The sequence below is a fragment of the Microcaecilia unicolor genome, chromosome 1 (genome assembly GCF_901765095.1).
Source record: "Microcaecilia unicolor chromosome 1, aMicUni1.1, whole genome shotgun sequence".
NCBI lineage: Eukaryota > Metazoa > Chordata > Amphibia > Gymnophiona > Siphonopidae > Microcaecilia > Microcaecilia unicolor.
In genome coordinates, this window is record NC_044031.1 from 57,517,394 (window position 1) to 57,543,667 (window position 26,274).

At 42.7% G+C, this 26,274-nt stretch overlaps 1 protein-coding gene across 5 annotated transcripts in view; it reads right to left on the bottom strand.

Annotated features, from left to right (window-relative positions):
* Window positions 1-400: 400 nt before the first annotated feature.
* NKTR (natural killer cell triggering receptor) overlaps window positions 401-26,274 on the bottom strand; it is a 364,002-nt gene continuing 338,128 nt past the window's right edge. For all 5 annotated transcript variants that reach the window (XM_030197676.1, XM_030197654.1, XM_030197662.1 and 2 more), the window contains one exon: window positions 401-1,653. In XM_030197676.1, coding sequence (XP_030053536.1) covers window positions 1,566-1,653 — 88 coding nt within the window. In that variant the 3' untranslated portion in view covers window positions 401-1,565. The remainder of the gene's footprint in view (window positions 1,654-26,274) is intronic.

A 26,274-nucleotide genomic window follows, 5' to 3' on the forward strand; every position in this document is an offset into this window, starting at 1 on the left:
GCTAGCTAGATCGACATGGGGGAAGAGGACTGCCATGCTTCTAACAATGCTACTGCTCGGGTCCTCGGTCTGCGACCCTGAGCTCTGATCATGGGGCCTGTATCAAAGGGCTAGTCAGGCCAGAAGCAGCCTACAAGCCTTGAATTTTGACATCCATGGACTAAGGGTGCAAAAATCTTTGCTGTAACATGTTCTCAACTCAGCACATGGCACCATGCAAGCTAGAACCAAATAGGTTAACTTGCTTTTTGTCATGCTGGGAGCTGAAGACTAAAACGTCAATTTAGACAATACCGTACTGAAAATTATTTTATTCTGAAATTCTATATATTATTGAAATACGAATGCACCATATTCTGCACGTGAATAACTTTGAAATAAAAACAAACCAATGTTTGTAATAGACTATATGTGCTTTAATGTCAAAGGCTCTTCTTTACAAAGCATCATTAGATTCAGAATCAAATAAATGCATATAAATCACCGTTTGTAGATACATACAAAAGTTTGTACTATTTACATCTGTAAACACATTCAGTTCCTGAATAAAGAATGCTTTTGTATTCAGTATACAAAACTTTTAGAAGCAAGCCATGGATGTATGGATTTTCTATTAGAAGCACAAAAAAAGGAAGGGGAAACCCCTCCAAAAATGCTACTTTGATTCAATAAAAAGTATCCTTAACTACAGAAAAAAAAAATTTCCTTTTAGTAATTAAATCCTTTGAACACCTTCCCTTCTCTAAGATTTCCTATGGGAAACCTAAGGATGTGCCTCAAAGTAATAAAGCAGGAAAACATACAGAATTAAAAAAAAGCAACCCCCTCTTCCTCATGTAGCGAGGTTATTTATATAATTTAAATAATTGAGATCCTGATGGCAAGACCAAATCTCATTAGCCTTTTTTCCTTATGCAAAATGTTTCTAATTATGTCCTTAATATATAAAGGGATCCAGGTTACCAAACTACAGACACTTAATAAAGCTAAATGATATATGTGATTACATATGTAAATATACAAACATAACACCACAGAATTGGTGTTTTAAGATAGAAAAGCACACTTTCATTCTTTAAAATGACAGACTGCAAATCTTTATACAACTTTTTTTCACAGTTTTTATCTAACAGCAGAGCTTTGGATTACGATGGCCTAAGATACCTGTGGGGAATACAAATATGCCAAATAGTGTAGTACTTTCACCTCAACCCAAAACAGTAACAACTGTACATATGAAATCAAATTCACGGCTTAAGTATTTTTATTCAATAAAACTGGTTTAAACCTTCTATTTCCATAGAAATGGCATTTGGCACAGAAAGGCAGGTTTGAATTTTTGTTTTACCTGCTCACATGAACGTAACAAATTATTGGTACAAAATGTGCAGTGTACACATTACTTCAAACACACTAACCTTCATTTTCATCTACTGCTTCCATGCTGTGTGATACAGAAACGTAGAATGAAGCTATGCTATCCTTCATACGTATTGCTTTACAGCATTTAATTCTGTAATTATTTAATTTGCTGTTCCCCCTTTAATCCCCCTTCCATGGTTCTTTCAGCTATAGCTGCTGCTTTCACTTCGGCTTCGATGATGTGAAGAGCTACGATCACTCCCACTGTAGGAACGATAAGACCTTTGACTTCTGGTTAAAAAATAAAATAAAATAAGAGAGAAATTTTAAACACATGCTTTTTAAATGTTCAAGAAAATCTACATTAGAGGCTGGCTATAGCGCTATAGAAATGATTAGTTGTAGTATTACATATTTCAGCATCTGGCATGCAAAGACATTTCTAGTAATAGGCTGTAACTGATCCGATATTAATAACAATGGGAAATTAGAATTAAAAATCTGTGCCTCCCATTTCTAGTAATAGGCTGTAACTGATCGATATTAATAACAATTGGAAATTAGAATTAAAAATCTGTGCCTCCTGTGAGCCTTGTCAAAACCTATGGCACGAGATCAGCACAATTAGGAAGTTCCAGCCTGTATCTTTTGTCAGAGTTTGTATGTGGTGCAGTACTTTGACTGCAGCTGACATATCAGCAAGGTGAACCTCCCTCAATCCAGAATCATCACTACTAGCAATGATGCAGCTTTCTGACACTAGGCAATGAAAAAGGTCGATGACCCCTGATCTACATACTAATATTATCCATGTGTACAGTCTAGAATATAAAAATGAGAAGGCTGACAGAAACCTGTACACTGTCTGCTGGGAATCATTTCAGAACTGCAAACACTAGTACACTAGGATTAAAAATTATTTTATTATTTCTACAGGGTTACTAGATGGAATCGGCACTGCACAAATACCCATGCATGATAGCCTCTTCTCAAAAGGGCCTTCCAATCTAGTTAAAAGAAATATACAGGAAAAATCCAACTTACTTACCTGTAGCAGGTATTACCTATGGACAGCAGGATACAATTTCTCACAGGATGGGTGATGTCACCGATAGTGCATACATAGGAAGCTTCTCTAGCTTATTACATTCAAAGCATTTGAGTTGCTCCACTGCACATTTGTACCACTTCTAACCTGTCAGTGGGTCCACCACAGTGTATTATTCATCTTGAATACAATTTCTTGGGAAGGTAGGTATGTGATGAGTTCTATCCTGCTGTCACACCTGGTACAGGTTAAAAAAAAAAAAAAAACCTTCTCTGAGGACAAGCAGGCTATCTAGACCTTACAGCATGGTACTCCCTAGTTACCAACTGCCTTCAACAAGCAGACACCAACATATTTTTGGTGGCAACCAATGTTTTGAATATTTTAAAACTATTTTTGACTTTTTTTTCTGGTGGGCAGGCTGAAACAGAAGAGAAAATGGTTCTAGGTGGGATGGAGTTGTTTTCTAATCTCCAAAGAGATTCTGGAGGCCTAACTTGCTAAACGTACTGTTGTGTCAGGAATCCTTTTCAAACAGCAGTGGACTGTGAATGGACATGTTGCAGCTCTGCACATTTCCTCCATCAAGGCTGATCTTAAGCGGGCTATAGAATGTCGCCAAAGCTCAGACACTGTCAGCTGTGATTTGATCTCCCATAGTCAACTGTATCAGTACATAAGTGAAGGAGACACAAACTGCTAGCCTATTAGACAGTGTACCAGCTGACGCAGCCCCTACCCTATTTGGGACAAATAAAACAAAAAGTTGACTGGAGAGTCATTCCGTGTCAAGTGGACCAGGGGTCCCCACCTCACCATCTCAGATTTTGATGAAATTTGGTACATAGTTTCATTATGATAAAAAACTAAGCTGTGCAAAAGTTTAGTTCAAAAGACTAAAAATTGGAGGTTCTAGGGGACCTCAAGTAAAGGGTTGCAAAATGTCGCCTGAGCAAAAATGACATTTTGGGCCAACTTCCAGAAGCTGTAAAACTGGAAGGTTTAGTAGTACAAGGGGAATATTTGGAGAACCTGCACTACTTTTAGGGCTTAATGAACTGGCAAAACCCCATGTTCCTAGTCCTCTTACTTTTTGAATGGTTTAGGCTCAAACTTTGCCAAAAAAAACCCCGGCAAAAATCAATTTACAGCGATGTTGAGGCTGCTGTAGTTTCTAAACTAGTTGGCCTTTCAGGTTGAGTTTTGGTAGGTGTACTAAATGCACGGCTGTAATGAGGCATTCCAATTTGCAGCACTTTCCTTCAAGTGGTTAAAAAATTATAAGCGTTCAAAGTTGGTATAAAAAGCATTTTTGCCCATTTTGGGCTATCTTTGATGCCCTTGATCTCCAGTGGGACAGCTTCAATATTCTTTCTTTTAGCACCATTAGAAAGAGCAGATTTCCTTCTATCAGAATATGTAGTTTTCATTTTGGAGTCTCTTCATATAAGGATTGCAAAAATGCCCTTAAATGTTTGCGGGCAGCAGCCTGTGATTTCTTCACTATACCCTTGATACAAGTGTAGTAAAAGTGATTCTTCTTTCAAAAAGCACCAATTTTTTAAAATAAAGAACACATTATGTTATAAAACTGTATTCAAGAAAACTAAAAAACAGGAATGTTTTTTAGGATGTGGAAGGATGAGGCCAGGTTTCATAACAGGTTTAAAGAAAACCGCAGTCAGTTAGGATGACCGACTTGGCCAATTATGATTGGTGGACCCTGTTGCAAGGCGTCTGAGTGTCTGTTGCTTGTGTTTCTTCACCCTTGCTACAGTTTGACCTCTTAGTGAACTGTAGGCATCAAAGTAAGCCTAGCAACAGACACTCAGGAGCCAGGAGGTACCAGAAGCATACAATTGGGCAATGAAACAAACAATTCTGCCTTGCAACAGGGTTCACCAATCATAATTGGCCAAGTCTAACTGGCTAAAGAAGTTTTCTTTAAACATTATGTTATAAAACTGTGTTCAAGTAAACTAAAAAAACAGGGTGGAAACCATTGTATACATACTTCTTGTTGAAGAAACTCGCACCTGCACCGACAGGCTCATTTATATTGAATTAAATGCCACAAATGAAGATATTAATCACTTTAGACTGAAGTAAAATTTTACCCATTGAAAACCTGATTGCAAGAATAAATGCGTTTGTTGAACTGATGCTAATGGTCATCAATGGATCCAGAAAGATCAGATGAATTTCCACTTTGCTCAGTTGGCTGTTCAAGTACATCAGAGTGTCATTTACTGACATACAATAAAAATAAAGGTTTGAAATTAATTGAAGAGCTTCTGCCTGATCAACAGAAGTTGTTACAAGAGCTTTCTGGTCAACCTTTCGATGCTGGATCAACTATTTGCCTTCATCATGAATCCTTACTGTTGAAAAAGTTTGAATTTTTGCAAAGAACCTGCTGTAACCCATTTTCCAAAGGTGGTCATAATGCAAAAAGGGGCTTAAGAGTGCTGGATGACACACTAGCAGCCCAGCTTAAAGGCCTTAACAAGCAAAATATTTGTGCCGGGTCAGAAACTATGTCCATCTTGTCGAAAAGACGTCAGTAACAGAGCTGCTGATTCTTTATCATCATCATCTTCAACAGCAGATGAGGAACACAGTGACATTTCTGGCAAGTTGAACACAAGTTTGACATCTCTTGGTATTTCTCCATTAAAGTTCAAAAAAGTCAGCAAGCGTGATGTACGAGGCTACACCAAGCGCAAAATCAGGCGAGTGCAAAATACTTTGAGTCATCATCTTGCAGTTGCTGGTGGCTTAGACCTAAATGAGTTTGAAACTCAACCTTCTACCAGTCAGAAATGTGACAAATGTTCTGATTATGATGACCTGCTAAACGAGTTGAAAAACAAAGTCCAAGTTTCAGCAAATCATGCAGAAAAACTGCAAATACTAACTTTAGCACCAAACAGCTGGTCTATTGAAAGAACTGCCTCAGAATTCATGGTTTCAACTAGAATGGTTAAAAAAGCAAGAAATCTGAAATCAGTTTGTGGAATTACGGCAAAACCAGACAAGAAGAAAGGTAAAGTTTTACCAGAAGAAACAGAAAAAAAAATTCTTGGCTTTTTTGAAGATGATGAATTCAGTAGACTGTGCCCAGGGAAAAAAGATTTTGTCTCTGTCAGAACTGGCACTGAAAAAATTCAAATGCAAAAGCGCTTGCTGCTTAGCAATCTAAAAGAAATGTATGTTGCATATCGTACTCGAAATGGGCCAGAAGTGGGTTTTTCCAAATTTTGTGAGCTAAGGCCAAAGTGGTATGTCACTGTTGGCTCATCTGGTATGCATTCAGTGTGTGTTTGTGTCATTCATCAAAATGTGAAGCTTATGCTTGCTGGAAGCCATCTGCTGAACGAAGATTACAAAGCACTGATGGCTAAAACTGTGTGCAATTTGGAATGCAAAGAATGCATGCTTCACAGGTGTGAAATATGTCCAGGTAAAGATATGCTTGAAAATTACCTGACAGAAGTGTTCAGTGATGCTGACCCAGGTGAAACAATCGAGTTTAAGCAGTGGGTTCATACAGATCGCACCACACTGGAGACCAAACAGTTGTATGTTGATTTTGTATCTGAGCTTGCATTGAAAGTTTCAAACCTGTCAATTCACCATTACATTTCCAAACATCAGACACAATACTTAAAAACTGTTAAAGAAAACCTAAATCCTTGTGAAATTGTTGTTCTCTTGGACTTTGCTGAAAACTACTCCTTTATTGTCCAAGATGCTGTTCAAGGTTTCCACTGAGAAAACAGTCAAGCTACACTGCATCCATTTGTTGTGTACTTCCGTGATGCTTCAAGTGAAATTCAGTGCATAAGTGTTTGCATAATAAGTGACAGCTTGCGGCATGATGCAGTTGCTGTACATGCATTCTTGGAAAAATGAATCCCGTTCTTGAAAAGCAAAATTGGAGAAATAAAATATGTAACATACTTTAGTGATGGCTCAGCTGCACAATACAAGAACTTCAAAAACTTTGCCAACTTATGCTATCATCAAACAGAATTTGGAATAAGTGCACAGTGATGCCATAGGTGGTACAACAAAGCGACTAGCTGCTCAGGCTAGTTTGCAACGACCTAAAAATAGCCAAATTCTCACAGCACAAGGCTTGTTTGAATTTTCTGATCAATAAATAAATAAAATCAAGTTCATTTTTGTTTCCAAGGAGAAAATTGAATCTTCAAGATCTGCACAAGAGGAAAGATTCAGTAAAGCTTCCACAGTTGCTGCAACTCGTGAAAATCACCAGTTTATTCCCATTGACTTGAACCAAATTTCATTCAGTAGAGTGTCAAATGATTCCTCCTCATTTGTTGTCAAACTTTGTCAGTCAGATGACCCAGTGAGTGTACCTGGCATAAATGTGTCTCAACTTCAGCCTGGGCAGTATGTTGCCTGTGTTTATGACAACAAATGGTGGATTGGCAATGTCTGTGACACATCATTTGAAGAACATGATGCCTTGGTCAACTTTATGCATCCATGCGGGCCTGCACGATCATTTCATTGGCCTAGCAGAAGAGATTCTTGTTGGATTTCTGAACAGCATATTCTAGTAGTTCTTCCAGTACCAGCAACTACAGCACTTGGACGACAGTATACATTTCCAGAAACAGCAGTGAAACTTATCAGTGAAAAATTCTTGTCACTTCAGCACTGAGGTTTTACTTGGGAACCATTAAGACACCCCCATTAGGCTTGAGAAACTAGGCAAAGACAACCAAATGAGGCTTGGGAACCTCAAGTAAGATGCCCACCTTCAGGCTTGGGAACCTGTGCCAAGTGGCTGGACTTGCCTGGCTATCAGGCGTGACCTCTTGGCGATGAGGTTGCCACTTCCTATTGAATTGGTAGTGGCGTAGCCACCATGGACCAACGCATGCTTAAAGCAACTGAGTGACTTATACAGCAATTAGAAACATCGATGGGCCCTATATCCGTTTCATCTATCATTCAACAATACTGGCCAAAAAACACTTTTTTTGCAATCCTTATATGAAGAGACTCCAAATTGAAAACTACATATTCTGATAGAAGGAAATCTGCTCTTTCTAATGGTGCTAAAAGAAAGAATATTGAAGCTGTCCCACTGGAGATCAAGGGCATCAAAGATAGCCCAAAATGGGCAAAAATGCTTTTTATACCAACTTTGAATGCTTATAATATTTCAACCACTTGAAGGAAAGTGCTGCAAATTGGAATGCCTCATTACAGCCGTGCATTTAGTACACCTACCAAAAATCAACCTGAAAGGCCAACTAGTTTAGAAACTACAGCAGCCTCAACATCGCTGTAAATTGATTTTTGCCGGGGTTTTTTTTGGCAAAGTTTGAGCCTAAACCATTCAAAAAGTAAGAGGACTAGGAACATGGGGTTTTGCCAGTTCATTAAGCCCTAAAAGTAGTGCAGGTTCTCCAAATATCCCCCTTGTACTACTAAAACTTCCAGTTTTACAGCTTCTGGAAGTTGGCCCAAAATGTCATTTTTGCTCAGGCGACATTTTGCAACCCTTTACTTGAGGTCCCCTAGAACCTCCAATTTTTAGTCTTTTGAACTAAACTTTTGCACAGCTTAGTTTTTTATCATAAAGAAACTATGTACCAAATTTCATCAAAATCTGAGATGGTGAGACCTTTAAAATTGGTCCACTTGACACGGAATGACTCTGGAATTTCTAAGGGCTTTAGTCCACTCCAAACAGAAGGCTAAGGCTTTCTTGCAGTGCAATGTGTGCAGTGCATGTTCACCTTTGTGGGCCTGAGGCTGGGAAATAATGTTGGCAGGATGATAGGCTGGTTACGATGGAAATCATGACACCACCTTAGGCAGAAACCTGTGATGAAAGTGCAGAAAGCATCCTGCTGTTAAAGAACGTAGTGTATGGTGAATCAGTTACTAGAGCCTGGAGCTCACTCAATTTGCACAGAGAAGCCCTAATCTCTGTAGCCTTTCCTCATTTGGGAGGGGTTCCATTCATTTATCATTTTGATCGCTCTTCTTTGAACCTTTTCTAATTCTACTATATCTATTTTGAGATACGGCAACCAGAATTGAACCCAATATTCAAGGTGAGGTCACACCATGGAGCAATACAGAGGAAGTATAACATTTTTAGTCTTATTTTGCATCTTTTTCCTAATAATTCCTAGCATCCTGTTTGCTTTTATGGCTGCTGCCGCAAACTGGACAAAAGATTTCAGGGTATTGTCTACGACACCTAGATCTTTTTCTTGACTGACTTTAAGGTGGACCCCAGCATCAGGTAACAATGATTTGGATTATTCTTCCTAATGTGCATCATTTTGCATTTATCCACATTAAATTTCATTTGCCATTTCAATGCCCAGTCTTCCAGTTTTCCAAGGTCTTCCTGCAGTTTTTCACAATCCACATGTGTTTTGACAACTTTGAATAGTTTTGTGTCATCTGGAAATTTAAACACTTCACTCATCGTTCTGATTTCCAGACCATTTATAAATATGTTAAATAGCACTGGTCCCAGTACATATTCTTGTGGCACTTCACTACTTACCCTCCTCTACTGAGAAAAATGGCCATTCAACCCTACCCAATAACCAATTCCTTATCTACAGACAGATATTGCCTCCTATACCATTTAATTTTCTCAGGAGTCTCTCATGAGGAACTTTGTCAATAGCCTTCTGTAAATCTAGATAAACTACATCAAAAGACTCACCTTTATCCACATTTTATTCACACCTTCAAAGAAATGATACTCATGCTGTCTCCTTCCCATTAAACCGCATTTGTCTATGTGATTCATTTTTAATTCTTTTTAATAGTTTCCACTATTTTGCCCAGCACTGAAGTCAGGCTTACCGGTCTGTAATTTCCCGGATCAGCCCTAGAACCCTTTTTAAAAATCAGCATTACGGAGATCACGCGATGAGCTGAGCGGAGCAGACGTGCAGTAGCTCCTCTCCTGGGCCCTACCCCCCCTCGGACACAACAGCACTGATTGCCGGGCGACAGTGAACCGCAAAATCCTATAAAACAGCAAGTTCGCTTATATGGACCCTTTTGTTATAAAAATTGAAGCGGGGATGCCAGCAAAAAACGTTAAAAAAGACGCGGAGAAGCCGCGTGGGACAGATCCCAAAATGGCGCCGAGCCCCGGACCAAGCGCGAAAGAGGTAACTTTCACAGAACAACAACTAGTGCAATTAACCGAAGCGGTGAAGTCGGCACTAGAGCCCCAGTTACAACAACTTTCTAATCAGCTCACCTTGATGGAAACACGTTTGGATGACACTACCCGTCGTACGGGAGAGTTAGAGCACAGAGTGTCGGCCATAGAAGACGGTGAGATCGGACAAGTTAAACAGCTGGAAGAGCTTAAAAAGCTAGTGCAATTGCAATCCCAACAGATTGATGAGTTGGAGAATCGATCACGGCGTGATAATTTACGCATAGTGGGCATCCCAGAAACAATTCCGGAGCACATGTTACAATCGGTATTAGAAAAATGGCTGTCTGAAGAAATGGCGCTATCAGATAATACCGAATCCCTGTGCCTGGAAAGGGCCCACAGATTAGGACGAAAACCGGAACAAAACCAAAGACCGAGAGTGGTGATTGTAAAGGTGCACAATTTTATACACAAGATGGAGATTTTGAGAGGGGCTCGGTTGAAACGCGATAAGTTATTTTACAATGGCAGCCCCGTTAAGATATTTCAAGACTTTTCACTATGTTTACAGGAGAAGCGACGGGCATTCCAGCCGATTTGTAAAACCCTAGCAGAAAATCAAACAAAATTTGCCCTAATTTACCCAGCGATATTAAAACTCCAACATCAAGGACAATGGCATCAATTTAAAACACCACAAGAAGCCACAAAATTTATTGCTGGGATAGAGCTGACATGAGTGGCACAAGAAGGTGTCTAGAACCAGTGAACATTCATTAAGGGTTAAGTTCAATGTATGATTATGACAAGTTAAAGCGTTTGTATGTTGTATTTCATGTGCAGAGATGCTTATGAGAATTGCGGTGAAAGACAGGCAGGTAACCGGATTGATATGACATGATAATAATGTGTGTTTCCGGGAGGGGGGGGGGGGGGCACAACCTCATCTGATCTCCGTTAGGTGAATAGAATGGGAGTTCAGTTGCTTTTGGAGGCAACAAGGGGAGTTAAGGGAGGGAGGGGGGTCAAGAGAGGGAGGGGGGAAGGGTCAATGACAATGTTGGGTAGGAAGAAAGAAGGGGATGAATATTTGTATAACACACAATGCAAAGGTGATCAGAAGGAAAAGCAGGTAGGAAGTGATAACAGAGACATTAGCTGGGGATTAGAATGGAGAATTTTGATATTTTGGATCTTCTGGGTGAGGCTGGGCACCTGGGAGATATATTTGGAAGTAGCTATGAAAGACAAAGTATTACGGAAAGGAAGATTAAAACTTTAAGATTTGCTACATGGAATGTGGGAGGGATAGCAACCCCAATTAAGAGAGCAAAAATTCTGGAGGCCCTAAAGAGGAATAAAGTAGATGTCGGGTGTTTACAAGAAACTAGACTTTCCCCGGAAGAGCATAAGAAATTAAGAACTAGATGGGTGGGGGAGGTTCATTATGCTTCAGCAGGAGGACGGAAAGGCGGAGTGGCTCTATTAATACGCAAGGGGTTAGCAGCCAAATCCGAAGTAGTGCAAGTTGGTCCACAAGGTGACTACGTAGTGATTAAGTTATGGATACAAAATAGAGAATTTTTGGTGCTGGGATTATATGGACCTAATGTCTATGATGCAAAATTTAATGCAAAGTTAATGGAAATATGTATGCCATATAAAGCTTCACAACTCATAGTTATGGGTGACTTTAATTTGGTCTCGGATTACCATGTAGACTGCTCTGATCCCAAGGAGTCATCACGGGGAGGGCCTAAAGCGTGGGCCATGAGGTCTTTCATGCGCTCATTAGATCTGGTAGATTCATGGAGAGCACTACACCCTGGAGAACGTGATTATACTCATGTTTCTCGAGCACATGGCACACTTTCAAGATTAGATTACATATTGGTAAATCGAACAGCATTCTCATGGGTAGCTAGAGCAGAAATAGGCCCGGGGGGGCTGTCTGACCATTCCATGGTATGGATAGATGTGGAGACCACGAGATTCTACCAGTCATCAGGGGGATGGAGGTTTCCAGCATATCTCTACCACAATAAGGAATTCCAGGATTTCCTCCATCAGAAATGGGAAGATTATAAGGAAAATAATAGAAGGCACATGGCGCAACCAACATTGTTTTGGTCGGCTGCAAAAGCTGTACTGCGAGGGGAGGTGATAGCCTATGTCCATGCAAGGAACAAAAAACATTCTATAGCAATCTTGAGGCTGGAAGCCAAGTTGCAGAAGGCGAAAGCCAGTTATATACGGAGCCCCAATGCCATAACAAAAGAACAGTTACAGGCCATGCAGGTTACACTTAATTCATTGTTGCACGAACGCACGTGCAGGTCCCTGGCATACCAAAAATTTAAAATACAGAGATTTGGGAATAGATCAGGATCTATGTTAATGAGGTTAGTGAGGACTTGGGGAAATAGGCAACCAATAACGATTTTGAAAGACAAGAAAGGAGTGCAATATAATAATAGCGAAGATATTGCACGGATATTTACAAGACACTTTAAGGCTCTTTATCAGGCAACCCCAAAACCAGATTGTCAGGTAATTAATAGTTTTTTGGACCGTGTGGGAGTACCCAAACTAACAGAAATAGAATTAAAAAGGTTGGAAGGTCCAATACAGGGGAAAGAGATCCAGGAGGTGATCAAATCCTTACCCTTGGGTTCCGCACCAGGGCCGGATGGATATACAGGGGAATTCTATAAAATATTACTAACATCCATCGTGGGCCCCCTTTGTGATTATTATACTCAGGTCATAACAGAAGGTAAATTCCCCCAGCACGCTAATACGGCGTTGATCTCACTATTACCCAAGCCAGGACGGCCAGAAGATCAGGCTGCCTCTTACAGACCAATTTCACTTATAAATGTGGACATTAAAATCTTGTCCAAAATTCTTGCCAATAGGTTGGCCACAATATTGCCTAGGATAATAGGACAGGAGCAGGTGGGCTTTGTCAGAGCTAGGCAGGCGGTTGGAAATGTGCGCCGACTGCTGTTGGCAATGGCATCCAGTCAGCAGCGGGGTATGCCGACGTGCCTGTTTAGTTTGGACGCTGAGAAAGCCTTTGACCTAGTAGGTTGGGAATACTTGTTCACAACTCTTAAATATATGGGAATTCAAGGGTGGTTCTATCAAGCCATAATAGCCTTATATAAAGACCCAAAAGCGGAGATTCTGGTTAATGGAGTCAAGGCTTCACCCTTTGGAATAGAGAGGGGTACTAGACAAGGTTGCCCCCTCTCACCCTTACTTTTTGTGCTAGCCTTGGAACCACTGTTGAGGGCTTTGAAATCCGAGCAGGACATCCCGGGAGTTATGGTGGGAGAGGGTCAAGTTAAAGTGCTAGCGTTTGCCGATGACCTGGCTGTGATCACGACCAGACCACGGAAGGCGCTGGAGGCCATGTTAGCTATAATTAAGGAATATGGGATTTTGTCCGGCTTCACACTAAATCTGCAGAAGTCCAAGGGATTGATGGTGTACCCCCAGGTGGGAAACATGAATGTGGGAGAGAGAAATTTGATATGGGAAAAAGAAAAAATTAAATACCTAGGCACCTACATACCACAGGATTTGACTACTCTGTATTCCAAAAATGTGCAACCACTATTAACTCAGACTTGTACACAGCTGAGACTATGGCATGATTATCCATTATCATTAACAGGGAGGATTGCATTATATAATATGGTCCTTGTGCCTAAGTGGTTATATGTCTTCCAAACACTGCCATTGTTCTTACGTGTGGAAGACGAACAGAGATTGAATAAACAATTGAACAAATTTTTATGGAAAGGGCGGAAGGCTCGGATACCACTTGCAACACTCCAGATGATGGTGGAACATGGAGGCTTGGGACTTTTGAGTGTGAGACATCTTACTATAGCATGCGGAATGAGACACATTTCGGATTGGTTCCGTAATACAGCGGAGTTTTCTGCCACAGACTTGGAGACCCAGCTCACTGCTGGGATCCACTTCAGCAGCCTGCTACATACAGGTGGAGGACGGATCCCGCCAATATTGCAGGACTCTCATATAATGCCAACAGCGAAGGCAGTTTGGAGATGGATTTGTCGACTTCATCAATTTTCATCACGGACCACACCATACCTGAGCATTTGTGACAATCCTGGCTTCCCACCGGGACAGATATACGGAGTGTTCCGCCGTTGGAAAAGCAAAGGACTAAGCTACATAACACAAGTGGTGACCGAGGAGGGCCAAATTCAATCTTTTGAAGCATTGAAGACGAAATACTCCTGTCGTCCATCAGAGTACTTTCACTATGTACAATTGAAACATTACATAGCCACTTTGAAGTGGCAAGACCTGGCGGAGGACGTACAGGAGGAACTGTCTGATGCATTCTCATTACAAGCACAAAATAAAGTTCCGCTGCGGATGCACCACAGACACATCAGAGACACAATTCCAGAACCTGATTTCAGAGGTCTAGCACAGGCATGGACTGAAGACTTAGGAACTGAAGTTTCCTACCAAGTTCTCAAAACATATGTTTTGTCTCTGCGGAGATCCTGCAAGATGATGTCGTCTTGGGAATTACAATATAAGTTTGCTATGCGTGCACATATTCCACCAAGAAGGGCCTTCCATATGGGGGCCTCGACGGATGGGGCCTGTTTGAAGTGTGGCGAGATGGGAGTACGGCTAGGCCATATGTTTTGGCATTGTGCAAAAATAGCAAAGTTCTGGAAGAGTCTCCTAAAGCATGTATCTCTAATATGGAGGACAACTTGGTGTTATGAACCACAATTACTGTTTGACAACCCGAGATGGGAGTCTCCGGCTCCAGCTGGTTCCAGAGGTTTTGCAATTAGAGCAACAGTTGTAGCGAAGAAAGTAATATTGAGTGAGTGGATTACAAATAAAATCCCTACAGTCAATCAATGGAGAAGACAGATGGTTTGTCTCATGAGGTTTGAGAGAAGGCTGGTAGATCAGAAAGAAGCCTTTAAAGAAACAGTTTTTTGCAAGATATGGACTCCATTTTGGTTGACATTGCCACCAGCAGCGAAAGGTCCTATACTAAATCTGTGATGTACTTAATTACAAAATAATTGCCTGCGTGGGTAAGGAGTGTAACATAGATGTTTAGGCATCATAGGTAATGAGAAGAAGAATGGTTCCCTGGGGGGGGGGGGGGGGGGGGGGGAAATTAGTAGAATTTGAGAATGTACAAATGATGATGTGACAGTATGCTGTTTGAAGTTTGATTTAAGACTTAGCTGCAATGGATACTGTATAACACTATTTGCCTATTGTTTGATACCATCATCAATAAAAATTTATTTGAAATAAAAAAAATCAGCATTACATTTGCCACCCTCCAATCTTCAGATACTATGGATGATTTTAATGATAGGTTAAAGATCACTAACAGCAGATCAGCAATTTCATGTTTGAATTCTTTCAGTACCCTGGAGTGTATGCCATCCAGTCCAGGTGATTTATCACACTTTAACTTGCCGATTTGATCAGTACATCTTCCAAGCTCATCAAGATTTCTTTCAGTTCCTTTGCATCTTCACCCTAAAACCAATTCTGGTACAGGCAGATCTCTCATCTTCTTCCATAAAGCCTGAAGAAAAGAATTCAATCTCTCTGCTATGACCTTGTCCTTCCTGAGTGCCCCTTTTACTCCTTCATGATCTAAAAGTCCCCCAGATTCCCTCATATGCTTTCTGCTTTTGATGTACCTGAAAATGGAACTGAAAATGGCGCCTCACATGTCCTCCCAGGCCAGCCACAAACACCCCCCCCCCCCAACATAAGAGGGCCACAGCTACTCAATCCCAACCCCTCTGCCCTCCCATCACCCAAACGTTCTCCCCAGTCATACCTTTGTTTTAAACAGTCTGGTGATCTAGTGGTTTCTTCTGGAAAAAAAAAAAGCGATCCCCAGTCGTTCTTGCCCCCAGTTTCCTCAGCTAAAATGGCTGCTGTGATTTTCCACAGCAGCCTTGTAAGACTGATGCAGGAGATCCCGGTGGCCATTTTGGGACTGGAAGCAGCATAAGCAGGGACCACCTGTGGCAGATCTTATGAGGCTGATGTGGGAAATCCTGGCAGCCATTTTGGCTGGAACCTGTGTGGGCAAGAGTGATGAAGACACTAGACCACAAGCCATTTAAAGGTAGACCCAGGGTGGGCGGAGGGGTTGGGGTCAGATGTCTGGCCAGTCCAGGAGGACCCACCTTCTTCTGGGAGGAGTGATGGGGTAGAGACCAGTTTAATTTGATTTACTTGATATACTGCTAAATTACATTATTGTGTTAAAGCGGTTTATACTTAAAAAAAAAGATTTAATTCCCTATTATTACAAACAATGATACAGTACAAACTACAATACAAACTAATTTCAAATACAGATATTCATAAACAAATCATAAAATACTATAACTTTTTTGAAATAACCAGATTTTCAAAACTTACTGAAAGAAATACAACTGGAAATAACATGAAATTCATTAGGCAAATAATTTCAAAGAAAAGGACCAACATATGAAAATGCCCTATTCCTGATAGTAGTCAATCGAACCTGATGCAAAGAAGGATGTTGAAGCATACGCTTCTGCATAGAACACAATGACGGAGAAGGGACATATTGAGTTCGCTTGTCTGACAATTATTTCGGTAATACTAAATGGAAAGCTGTAAAAGTAAAGCAATTTAAAAAAAATTCTAGCTACAATTAGCAGCCAACGCAAATCAAAGTAGGTGTAACATGCTCAAATTTCTTTCTTGCTACCAATTTGGCTGCAGTATTCTGTACTAGCTGAAGCCTTTTCCGACTGATGTTGGACAATCCCTGGTACGAATTACAATAGTTGGAAAGAAGAGCCCCATGAAGAGGCCTTGTATGAACCCTAAACCACAGAACCAGTTTAATGGTAGTTGTCATGGACCTGAGGACTTGCGAGATCTCTCATGCTGAGGGTCTGAGGAGAAGACTGATCTGATGCTGCAGTTTTCAAAACCTAACATCCGGAAGAAAGATTGTGTTTAACCAGGCATCAAAGTGAACCCCCATGTATTCCAAAGACTGTGTCTAGGTCAATGAATTCTTGGGCAGACTATCTTGTGGGGCTGTGTCCGCATCATGTAGTAGGCCAATACTCTCTTACAATCCAAGGTGTGCAAACTGCTTTCGCAAAGACGGGCATGAGGTCAGGGAAAGAATGTTGGCAAGACAATCGACTGGTTCAGATGGAACTCCGACACCACTTTCGGTAAGAACCTAGGGTGCATGCGGAGGACTACTCTGTTGTGATGAAACTTCGTATAAGGTGCATCCACCACTAAGGCCTGAAGCTCACTGATCGTATGAGCTGAAGTAACAGCCACTAAAAAAAATGACCTTCCAGGTCAAGTACTTCAGATGGCTGGAATTCAGTGGCTCGAAAGGAGCTTTCATCTGCTGAGTGAGAATGATGTTGAGATCCCATGACACTGGGGGAAGTCTGAGAGAGGGTTTTGACAAAAGCAAACCTCTCATGAAGCGAAAACTAGAGGCTATACAGAGATGGGCTTACCTTCTACACGTTGATAAGCACCAATTGCAGTAAGGTGGACTCTCCTGAGACCAGACTCAAGTGTAGAAGGTATTCAAGCAGGGTCTGTGTGGGGCAACTAAGGGGATCTAGGGCTTTTCTCTCATACCAGACAGCAAACCCCCTCCATTTAAAAGAGTAACACCTCTTAGTGGAATCTTTCCTGGAAGCCAGCAAGACCAAACACCCTCTAAGAGACCCAAGGAAGCAAATACTAAGCTCTCAATATCCAAGCTGTCAGCCAGAGACTGGAGGCTGGAATGTATATGTGCCCCCTCGTTCTGAGCGACGAGGGTCAGAAAACACGCCAATCTCCACGGTTCTTCAGAGGATAGTTCTAGAAGAAGAGGGAACCATATCTGCCGCGGTCAGTACTGTGCGATCAGAATCATGGTTCCGCAGTCTTGCTTGAGTTTTAACGAAGTTTTCCCCACTAGAGGTATTGGAGGATATGCATAAAGAAGATGTGTCCCCCAACTGAGAAGGCATGTGACGCTAGTCTGTCATGGGCCTGAAGCCTGGAACAGACCTGAGGGACCTTGTGGTTGATCTGAGTGGCAAAAAGATCCACTGAGGGGGTGCCCCATGCTCAGAGGATCTTGTGGCCTATGCCCATATTGAAATCACTCATGTGGTCGCATTATCCTGCTCAGTCTGTTGGCCAGGGTATTGTTTGTGCCCGTCAGATAATTGGCTCAAAGGAATGCCTTGTTACAAGCCCAATGGCCTACTGACACAGAGGGCATTATCTGGTGCCCCCCTGCTTGTTGGTGTAATACATTGCAACTTGGTTGTCTGTTTGGATGAGAACAATTTGGTGAGATAGCCGCAATCTCTGAAAGCCTTTAGAGAGTTCCAGACTGCCCGAAGCTCCAGGAAATAGATCTGAAGATTAGTTTCCTGGGAGGACCAAGTACCTTGAGTGTGAAGCCCATCTACATGAGCTCCCCATCCCAGGAGAAATGCATCCATTGTCAGCACCTTTTGTGGCTGAAGAATTTGAAATGGAAGTCTCAGAGTCAAACTGGATTGAATGATCCACTTTAAGAGAGCGTACAAGCTCTGGGGACACTTGGATGACATCCTCTAGACTCTCTGTGGCTTGATACCACTGAGAAACCGGGGTCCACTGAGCTGATCTCTTGTGAAGGCGAGTAATGGGTGTAACGTACACTGTGGAAGCCATGTGGCCCAACAATCTCAACATATGCCGAGCTGTGACCTGCTGAGAGGCAAGAACCTTGGACGCGAGTGAGACAAGATTGTCCGCTCTCGTCTCCAGGAGGTAGGCTCAAAACTCCTGTGTGTCGAGCAGAGCTCCTATGAACTCCAATTGCTACACAGGGCAGCGATGGGACTTGGGGTACTTTAAAACGAACCCTAGTGGCTTTAGCACCTGAATAGTCATTTGCATGGACTCCCGAGCACCCTCCTCCGAGTGCCCTTGACCAGCCAATCATTGAGATATGGGAACACTGGGACCCCCAGTCTGCGCAACAACACTGCAACCACCGCTAGACATTTGGTGAAGACACTGGGAGCTGACACGAGCCCAAAAGGCAACACGCAGTACTGAAAGTGATGTGCTCTCAGCCAAAATCAAAGATTTTTCCGGTGGGCTGCAAGCATCGGAATGTGAGTATATAAATCCTTTAAGCCCAGAGAACATAGCCAATTGTTTTTCTAAATCATTGGGACAAGAGTGCCCAGGGAAACCATCCTGAACTTTTCTTGGACTAGGAATTTATTCAAGGCCCTTAGGTCTAGGATGGGACTCATCTCCCCTGTTTTCCTCTGCACAAGGAAGTACCTGGAACAGAATCCCTGCCCTTCTTCTCCTGGTGGAACGGGTTCGACCGCATGGACCTTCAGAAGGGCAGAGAGTTCCTCTGCAAGTACCTGTCTGTGCCGAAGCTGAATGAATGAGCTCTTGTGGGGAAATTTAAGATGCCAATTGAGGGCGTATCCAAGACGGACTATTTACATAAGTACATAAGTATTGCCATACTGGGAAAAACCAAAGGTCCATCGAGCCCAGCATCCTGTTTCCAATAGTGGCCAATCCAGGTCACAAATACCCGGCAAGATCCCAAAAATGTACAAAACATTTTATACGGCTTATCCCAGAAATAGTGGATTTTCCCAAGTCCATTTAATAATGGTCTATGGATTTTTCCTTTAGGAAGCTGTGTAAATCTTTTTTAAACTCCACTAAGCTAACTGCCTTTACCACAATCTCTGGCAACAAATTCCAGAGTTTAATTACACGTTGAGTGAAGAAAAATTTTCTCTGATTCGTTTTAATTTTACTACATTGTAGCTTCATCGCATGCCCCCTAGTCCTAGTATTTTTGGAAAGCGTGAACAGACGTTTCACATCTACCCGTTCAACTCCACTCATTATTTTACAGACCTCTATCATATCTCCCCTCAGCCGCCTTTTCTCCAAGCTGAAGAGCCCTAGCCACTTTAGCCTTTCCTCATAGGGACGTTGTCCCATCCCCTTTATCATTTTCGTCGCCCTTCTCTGCACACCTTTTCTAATTCCACTATATCTTTTTTGAGATGCGGCGACCAGAATTGAACACAATATTTGAGGTGCGGTCGCACCATGGAGCGATACAAAGGCATTATAAGATCCTCATTTTTGTTTTCCATTCCTTTCCTAATAATACCTAACATTCTATTTGCTTTCTTAGCCGCAGTAGCACACTGAGCAGAAGGTATCAACGTATCATCAACGACGACACCTAGATCCCTTTCTTGGTCGGTGACTCCTAAAGTGGAACCTTGCATGACATAGTTATAATTCGGGCTCCTCTTTCCCACATGCATCACTTTGCACTTGCTCACATTAAACATCATTTGCCATTTAGATGCCGTCTCCCAGTCTTGTAAGGTCCTCTTGTAATTTTTCACAATCCTCTCGCGATTTAACAACTTTAAATAACTTTGTGTCATCAGCAAATTTAATTACCTCACTAGTGACTCCCATCTCTAGGTCATTTATAAATATGTTAAAAAGCAGCCGTCCCAGCACAGAGCCCTAGGAACCCCACTAACTACCCTTCTCCATTGAGAATACTGACCATTTAACCCTACTCTCTGTTTTCTATCTTTTAACCAGTTTTTAATCCACAATAGAACACTACCTCCTATCCCATGACTCTCCAATTTCCTCTGGAGTCTTTCATGAGGTACTTTGTCAAACGCCTTCTAAAAATCCAGATACAAAATATCAACCGGCTCCCCTTTATCCACGTTTGTTCACCCCTTCAAAGAAATGTAGTAGATTTGTGAGGCAAGATTTCCCTTCACTAAATCCATGTTGACGTTGTCTCAATCCATGCTTTTGAATATGCTCTGTAATTTTGTTCTTAATAGTCTCTACCATTTTGCCTGGCACTGACATCGGACTCACCGGTCTATAATTTCCCGGATCTCCTTTGGACTATTTGAAGAACTCGCTGGTCGGAGGTTATAAGAATCCACCTTTGGTGAAAAAGTTTCAGCCTCCCCCGACCATCAAGCTATCTGGGACAGATACTTTTACCACGGCTGTGCTCTGCTGGAGCCAGTGAAAAGCTCATCTCTTGCTTTGCCCAGGAGCAGCAGGGGCCTTAGGCGCACGTTGTTGACGTGAACGAATGTGCTGGGACTGAGCCCAAGTAGGCTGGCGAGCCGAAGGGTTGTACCTACGCCTAGGATAGTAATAGGAACTCCTCCTTGTCTTGCCAAAAACCCTCCTAGCTGAGGAGATATCATCAGTGTGTTTTTTTGATCTGGTCAGCAACATCTTAAACCTTCTCTCCAAAAAGATTATCCCCCTGACAGAATGTTCCAAGTCAGAAATACGCAGCTACGAGAGTCTGCGCATTGCTATACTTTGAACAGAGATCCTGGATACCATATAAAAAATGTTGTAAGTGCCATGGCCAAGAACTTTCGACATGCCTTCTGCTGCTTGACCAATTGGTGAAAAGGCTCGGCCTGCTCCGGAGGGAGTGTGTCAACCAAGTGTGACTGCTGGCACACCGAGTTTCGCAAGTAAACGCTCATAAAAAGCTGGTAAGACTGTATATGGGAAATGAGCATTGAAGCCTGGTACATCTTTCTCCCAAAAGAATCCAGGTGCCGAGGCATAGTTCCTGGAACTCCTGGCTCTTTTGAGAGCGGATTCCACCACCATGAACTGTGAGTCAAAACAAGGTGCACTGTGGCGCTGATATTGGGTGTCAATCTTCTTGGGCATGACAAGGACCAACAGAGGGGACTCCTAGTTCCTGATGAGGACTTCCTTCAGTACCTTGTGGAGAGATGCAGTCATAGCCTCCTTAGGAGGAGATGTGTAGTCCAGGACCTCCAGCATCTTGGCCCTGGGCTCGCTCTCCACTTCCAAAGAAAATGGAATGGCATCAGCCATTTTCTTTATAAAAGATGGAAATGAAAGGCTCTTTGGAGACTTTCTCCTTTCAGGTGGATTCAGGAGAGGATTCAGAGGGAATCCCATAAGACTTGTCTGAGGAAAAGTACCTGGGATCCTCCTCCGAATCCCATGAGCGCTCCTCTTTGGTGTCAGACAGTATCTCCCGATTGGATTGTCGAGACCGAACCTACACGGGTTCCAAGGAACCATGTCCTCTAGAGCGGCATTGAGAAGTTGACTCCCATCTCGACTCCAGTGAAGCTTCCTCCACCCATGTCAAGAGAGTGCCTGCTTGGGTGGCAGTTGGCATCGGATGCCGCACCACAGCCTGAGAGCCATGTAGGTCCACAACTGGAGGCAGGGTAGGCGCAAGCACCCCTGATGCACACTGTTACATAAGGCTATCCAGCAGCTAAGGGACCAAGGCCCTGATGGGCTCGTCGAGGGCTGACACCGGGAAAAGCTGGGGTGCCGGTTGCAGAAACGCTGGGGTTGATGCGGGAGCTGGATCTCGCCGCAGGACACTGAGCAGGTTTCAACGTTTCATCAACGACGACACCTAGATCCCTTTCTTGGTTGGTGATTCCTAATGTGGAACCTTGCATTACGTAGCTATAATTTGGGTTCCTCTTTCCCACATGCATCACTTTGCACTTGCTCACATTAAACGTCATCTGCCATTTAGACGCCCAGTCTCCCAAGGTCCTCTTGTAATTTTTCACAATCCTCCTGCAATTTAACTACTTTGAATAACTTTGTGACGTCAGCAAATGTAATTACCTCACTAGTTACCCCCATCTCTAGGTTATTTATGTTTAAATCATATTTATTAATTGGTCAACAAACAGCTATACAGCAAGTTACTATTTTCAAATTTAACATATCTCATCTATGTCGAACATTTTTCCCCCTTCTCCCCCCACACCTTGCCACACCATTCTTCCTCACCTGTCCCTACCCTCATCCCCCTACCCCCTCCCCTTCCTCTGACTCAAGTAATGGCTGCTTAGTCATACAACAAATTGTTAGAGAATCAGTTAAGGAGCTTACCCCTCGCTGCTGGCTGCATCGTGTTCCAAAATCTCTCCCAAGTCCTCTGTAGGCATCGAAATCCATGGAGTCGAAATCCATGACTGCACATCTTTCCAACTTCAATAGCTCTATCATATGTGTCCTCCAAAGTCCCACTGATGGTACTAATGGATCCCTCCAGCAAAGGAGGATGGATTTCTTGCCTATCATCACTGCTCTCTGCAGAAACTGCTTGAAGTCTGGCAATGCTGGCTTTGCATGTGTGTATGCATCAAATAAAATCAATGGATGGAGTTCCACTCTATGTCCCCAATATGTTCGGATCTCCTCCAGTATCCGGGACCGGAACCACTTGATCCCCAGGCATCTCCAAAACATATGCCCAAGGTTGGCTGGATCCTGTTTACACTTCAGACAGGCCCCTGTGGCCCCAAATCCTGCTTTAAAGGCTCTCTCTAGTGATATATACACGCGCAACGCAAATTTGTATTTCAATTCCCAACAGCGTGCAAATGCTGATCCCTTCATTATCGACAATATAAATCCCTTGAACTCATGTTCCGTTATCACCGATCCTAGTTCAAGGGACTACGTCTGTGCCCGGTTTTTATAGTTCAACCCTTCCGTAGAGTCTAAAAGGAATCTATGATGATAACGTAATGGGACCACATGTTGAGATCCCAGGGTGACAGCATCATTCATTGTGTCCTGTACATCCTCGCACAAATGCTCCCATCCCAACGCTGAAATGTAATGTTGCAATTGGACGTGAGCAAAAGTGTCTATTGCTGGTAGTAAGTATTCTCTTTGCAGTTCTGCATAGGGCCGCAGCCTTCCTTCTGCACCAACCAGTTGATACAAATATTGTATTCCCATCTGTTTCCACTGTAGGAAAACTTTTGATGTTGATCCCACCGGAAAATCTGGATTGTGGTGCAAGGCAGAAAAGAAGTTGTTGTTGCTGAGAAATGATGCCTCTTGCATAGCCATCTCCAAGTTTCTCTAGCTGATAGTACCAATGGGTTGCACCGCAGCCTCAAGTCCAGTTTCCTTTGTGTTGTATGTATCTGCCAACCCAAATGCGCTGCAGGGGAGATCAGGGATTCCATCCAGGTCGCTGAAAAGTTCTGTTGTCTTGTTAGCCATTCTCTAATGTGTCTCATAGCGCAAGACACAATTAGGTATCTAATACTCAGAAGTCCCATTCCCCCATGTGCTCTCAGCTTCTGTAACACCTCCAATGGAAGTCTGGGACGCCTGCCTCTCCAAAGAAATCGCTGGATAGTTTGTTTAAGTGCTCTCTCTGTCTCAGAAACAATGGTAACATCTGAAACAAGTATAACCAGCGAGGAGCCAACATCATATTAAATAGTGCTATGCGCCCGGTGAGAGAGAGCGGACAGGCCTCCCAGAGTTGTAAAGTGCATCTGGTCTCATTCAATAGTGGAGCCACATTCATCCTATATAGCCTAGTCATATCAGTGGGGATACTAACTCCCAGGTATTTTAGTTTGTCTGTCGCCCATTGCAAGGGGAACAGACCACACCACCCTTCCCTTGTCTTTCTGGTCAGTGGGAGCGCAATGGATTTTGATAGATTCAGTTGAAATCCTGACAACCTACCATAGCTACCCAGTACCTAGAGAAGGCAGTCCAATGAAACCTGTGGTTTGTTCAATATTAATAAAAGATCACCCGCACATGCTAAAACCTTTATGGTGTGTTCACCTATCCGCACTCCTTGAATCAATTCTGTGGCCCAAATTTTATTTATTTTATTTTTTTGTTATATTTGTACCCCGCGCTTTCCCACTCATGGCAGGCTCAATGCGGCTTACATGGGGCAATGGAGGGTTAAGTGACTTGCCCAGAGTCACAAGGAGCTGCCTGTGCCTGAAGTGGGAATCGAACTCAGTTCCTCGGGACCAAAGTCCACCACCCTAACCACTAGGCCACTCCTCCACTCCAGCAAAGGTTTCAAGGAGAGTAAAAACAAAAGCGGCGACAGCGGCATTCTTGCCTGGACCCTCTTTCTAGGGGAAATTGCCCCGTTCTTACCCCATTACCAAGAGGCTAGCCCTCGGCTGCGCATATAAGGTCAGGATTGTCTTAAGATACCAGCCCCGCAATCCCACCCAACGCAAAGTTTTGAAGAAAAATGACCAGAGCACTCTATCGAAGGCCCTTTCTGCATCCATACTCACTACTAGCCTCTGTGATTTTTCAACTGAATTCTGAATTATCGTTAACAGTAATTTCCTTGTATTTAGCACTGATTGTCGTCCCCGAACAAACCCCAGCTGTGGCAAAAGGGGAGCCACAGCCTGTCTACCAAAACTCGCGAAAACAACTTGATATCTACATTTATCAGTGAAATCGGCCTAAATGAGCCAGGTTGTAATAAATCTCTTCCTTGTTTCGGTATCAGACTGATTAACGCTGCATTGGCATAAGGGGAGAAAACTCCATCTTCTACTGCGCTATTATATAAGTCTAAGAGTGGGCCCAAGATCTGACCCTGTAGTATTTTATAAAACTCCCCCGAGTATCCGTCTGGCTCTGGCGCCGAGTTCGTTTTTAATGCTTTAATGGCATGCTGGAACTCTTTTGCTGTTAATGGCCTATTCAGAGACTCCACTTGCTCCTCTGAAAGCCTCGGCATTCCTGAATTTCTAAGATACGTTTGTACTAATGCTTGCTCTCCCTTCTCTCCCTGTACTCCTCCGTATAGTGTAGCAAAGTGTTGCCTAAAAGTGTCCATATTGGTGGTAATTTATCCCGTATTTGTGCGTATTGCCGCTACCAAGTGTGCTTTGCGTGTGCCTTTCACTAGACAAGCTACCATTCCCCTTGCTTTATCTCCCCACTTATGTAGTCTATATTTCCTATATATGAGTGAACGTCTCTGTCTCTCATGAATTAGACTGTTCAGCGCCACTCTAGCCGCTGTCAGCAACTCATACCCCTCTGTTTGCGACTTTATATATTTCTGCTTCGCTGTTCGAAGTTGTCGCTCCATTACTATTATTCCTTGTGCTATTTGGCAATTCCTGTGTGTTACAAATGCTATGATGTCTCCCCTTAACACCGCTTTCGCTGTGGACCAAAATAGGCCAGGTTCCTCTAAGTGTTGCTGATTATGTTCTAAGTGTTGCTGATTATGTTCTAAGAACTCTGCCCATTTCTCCAGTAAATAACTTGTAAATTCTGGGGAAGAAAATAAATAAGCCAGGAAGCGCCATCCCCGAGATTGCGCAAAATATGGTGTTTTCTCTATTTCTACCCATACCATTGCATGATCAGAGATCTCCTCTGGTCCGATTGTGGCTTCTAACACCTTAGAGAACTCTCCCTGCGAAATAAAGATATAATCCAATGTCGACTGTGTGTGATGGGCCCTTGATGTATGTGTATAGTCCCTCTCCTCTGCATGCAACAGCCTCCATGGATCTACCAGCCCCAAGGGTCTACAAAAAGATTCTAGGATCGATGGCCTACCAGAGACCCTCCCCGGTGTCCTTCCCGACCTACCTAATTCTGGATCCCAAACCTGATTTATGTCTCCCGCCAGTATTATAGGTAGATGTGCATATTTCTGGCATCGTGTAAGTACTTGCGAAAAAAAACAACACTT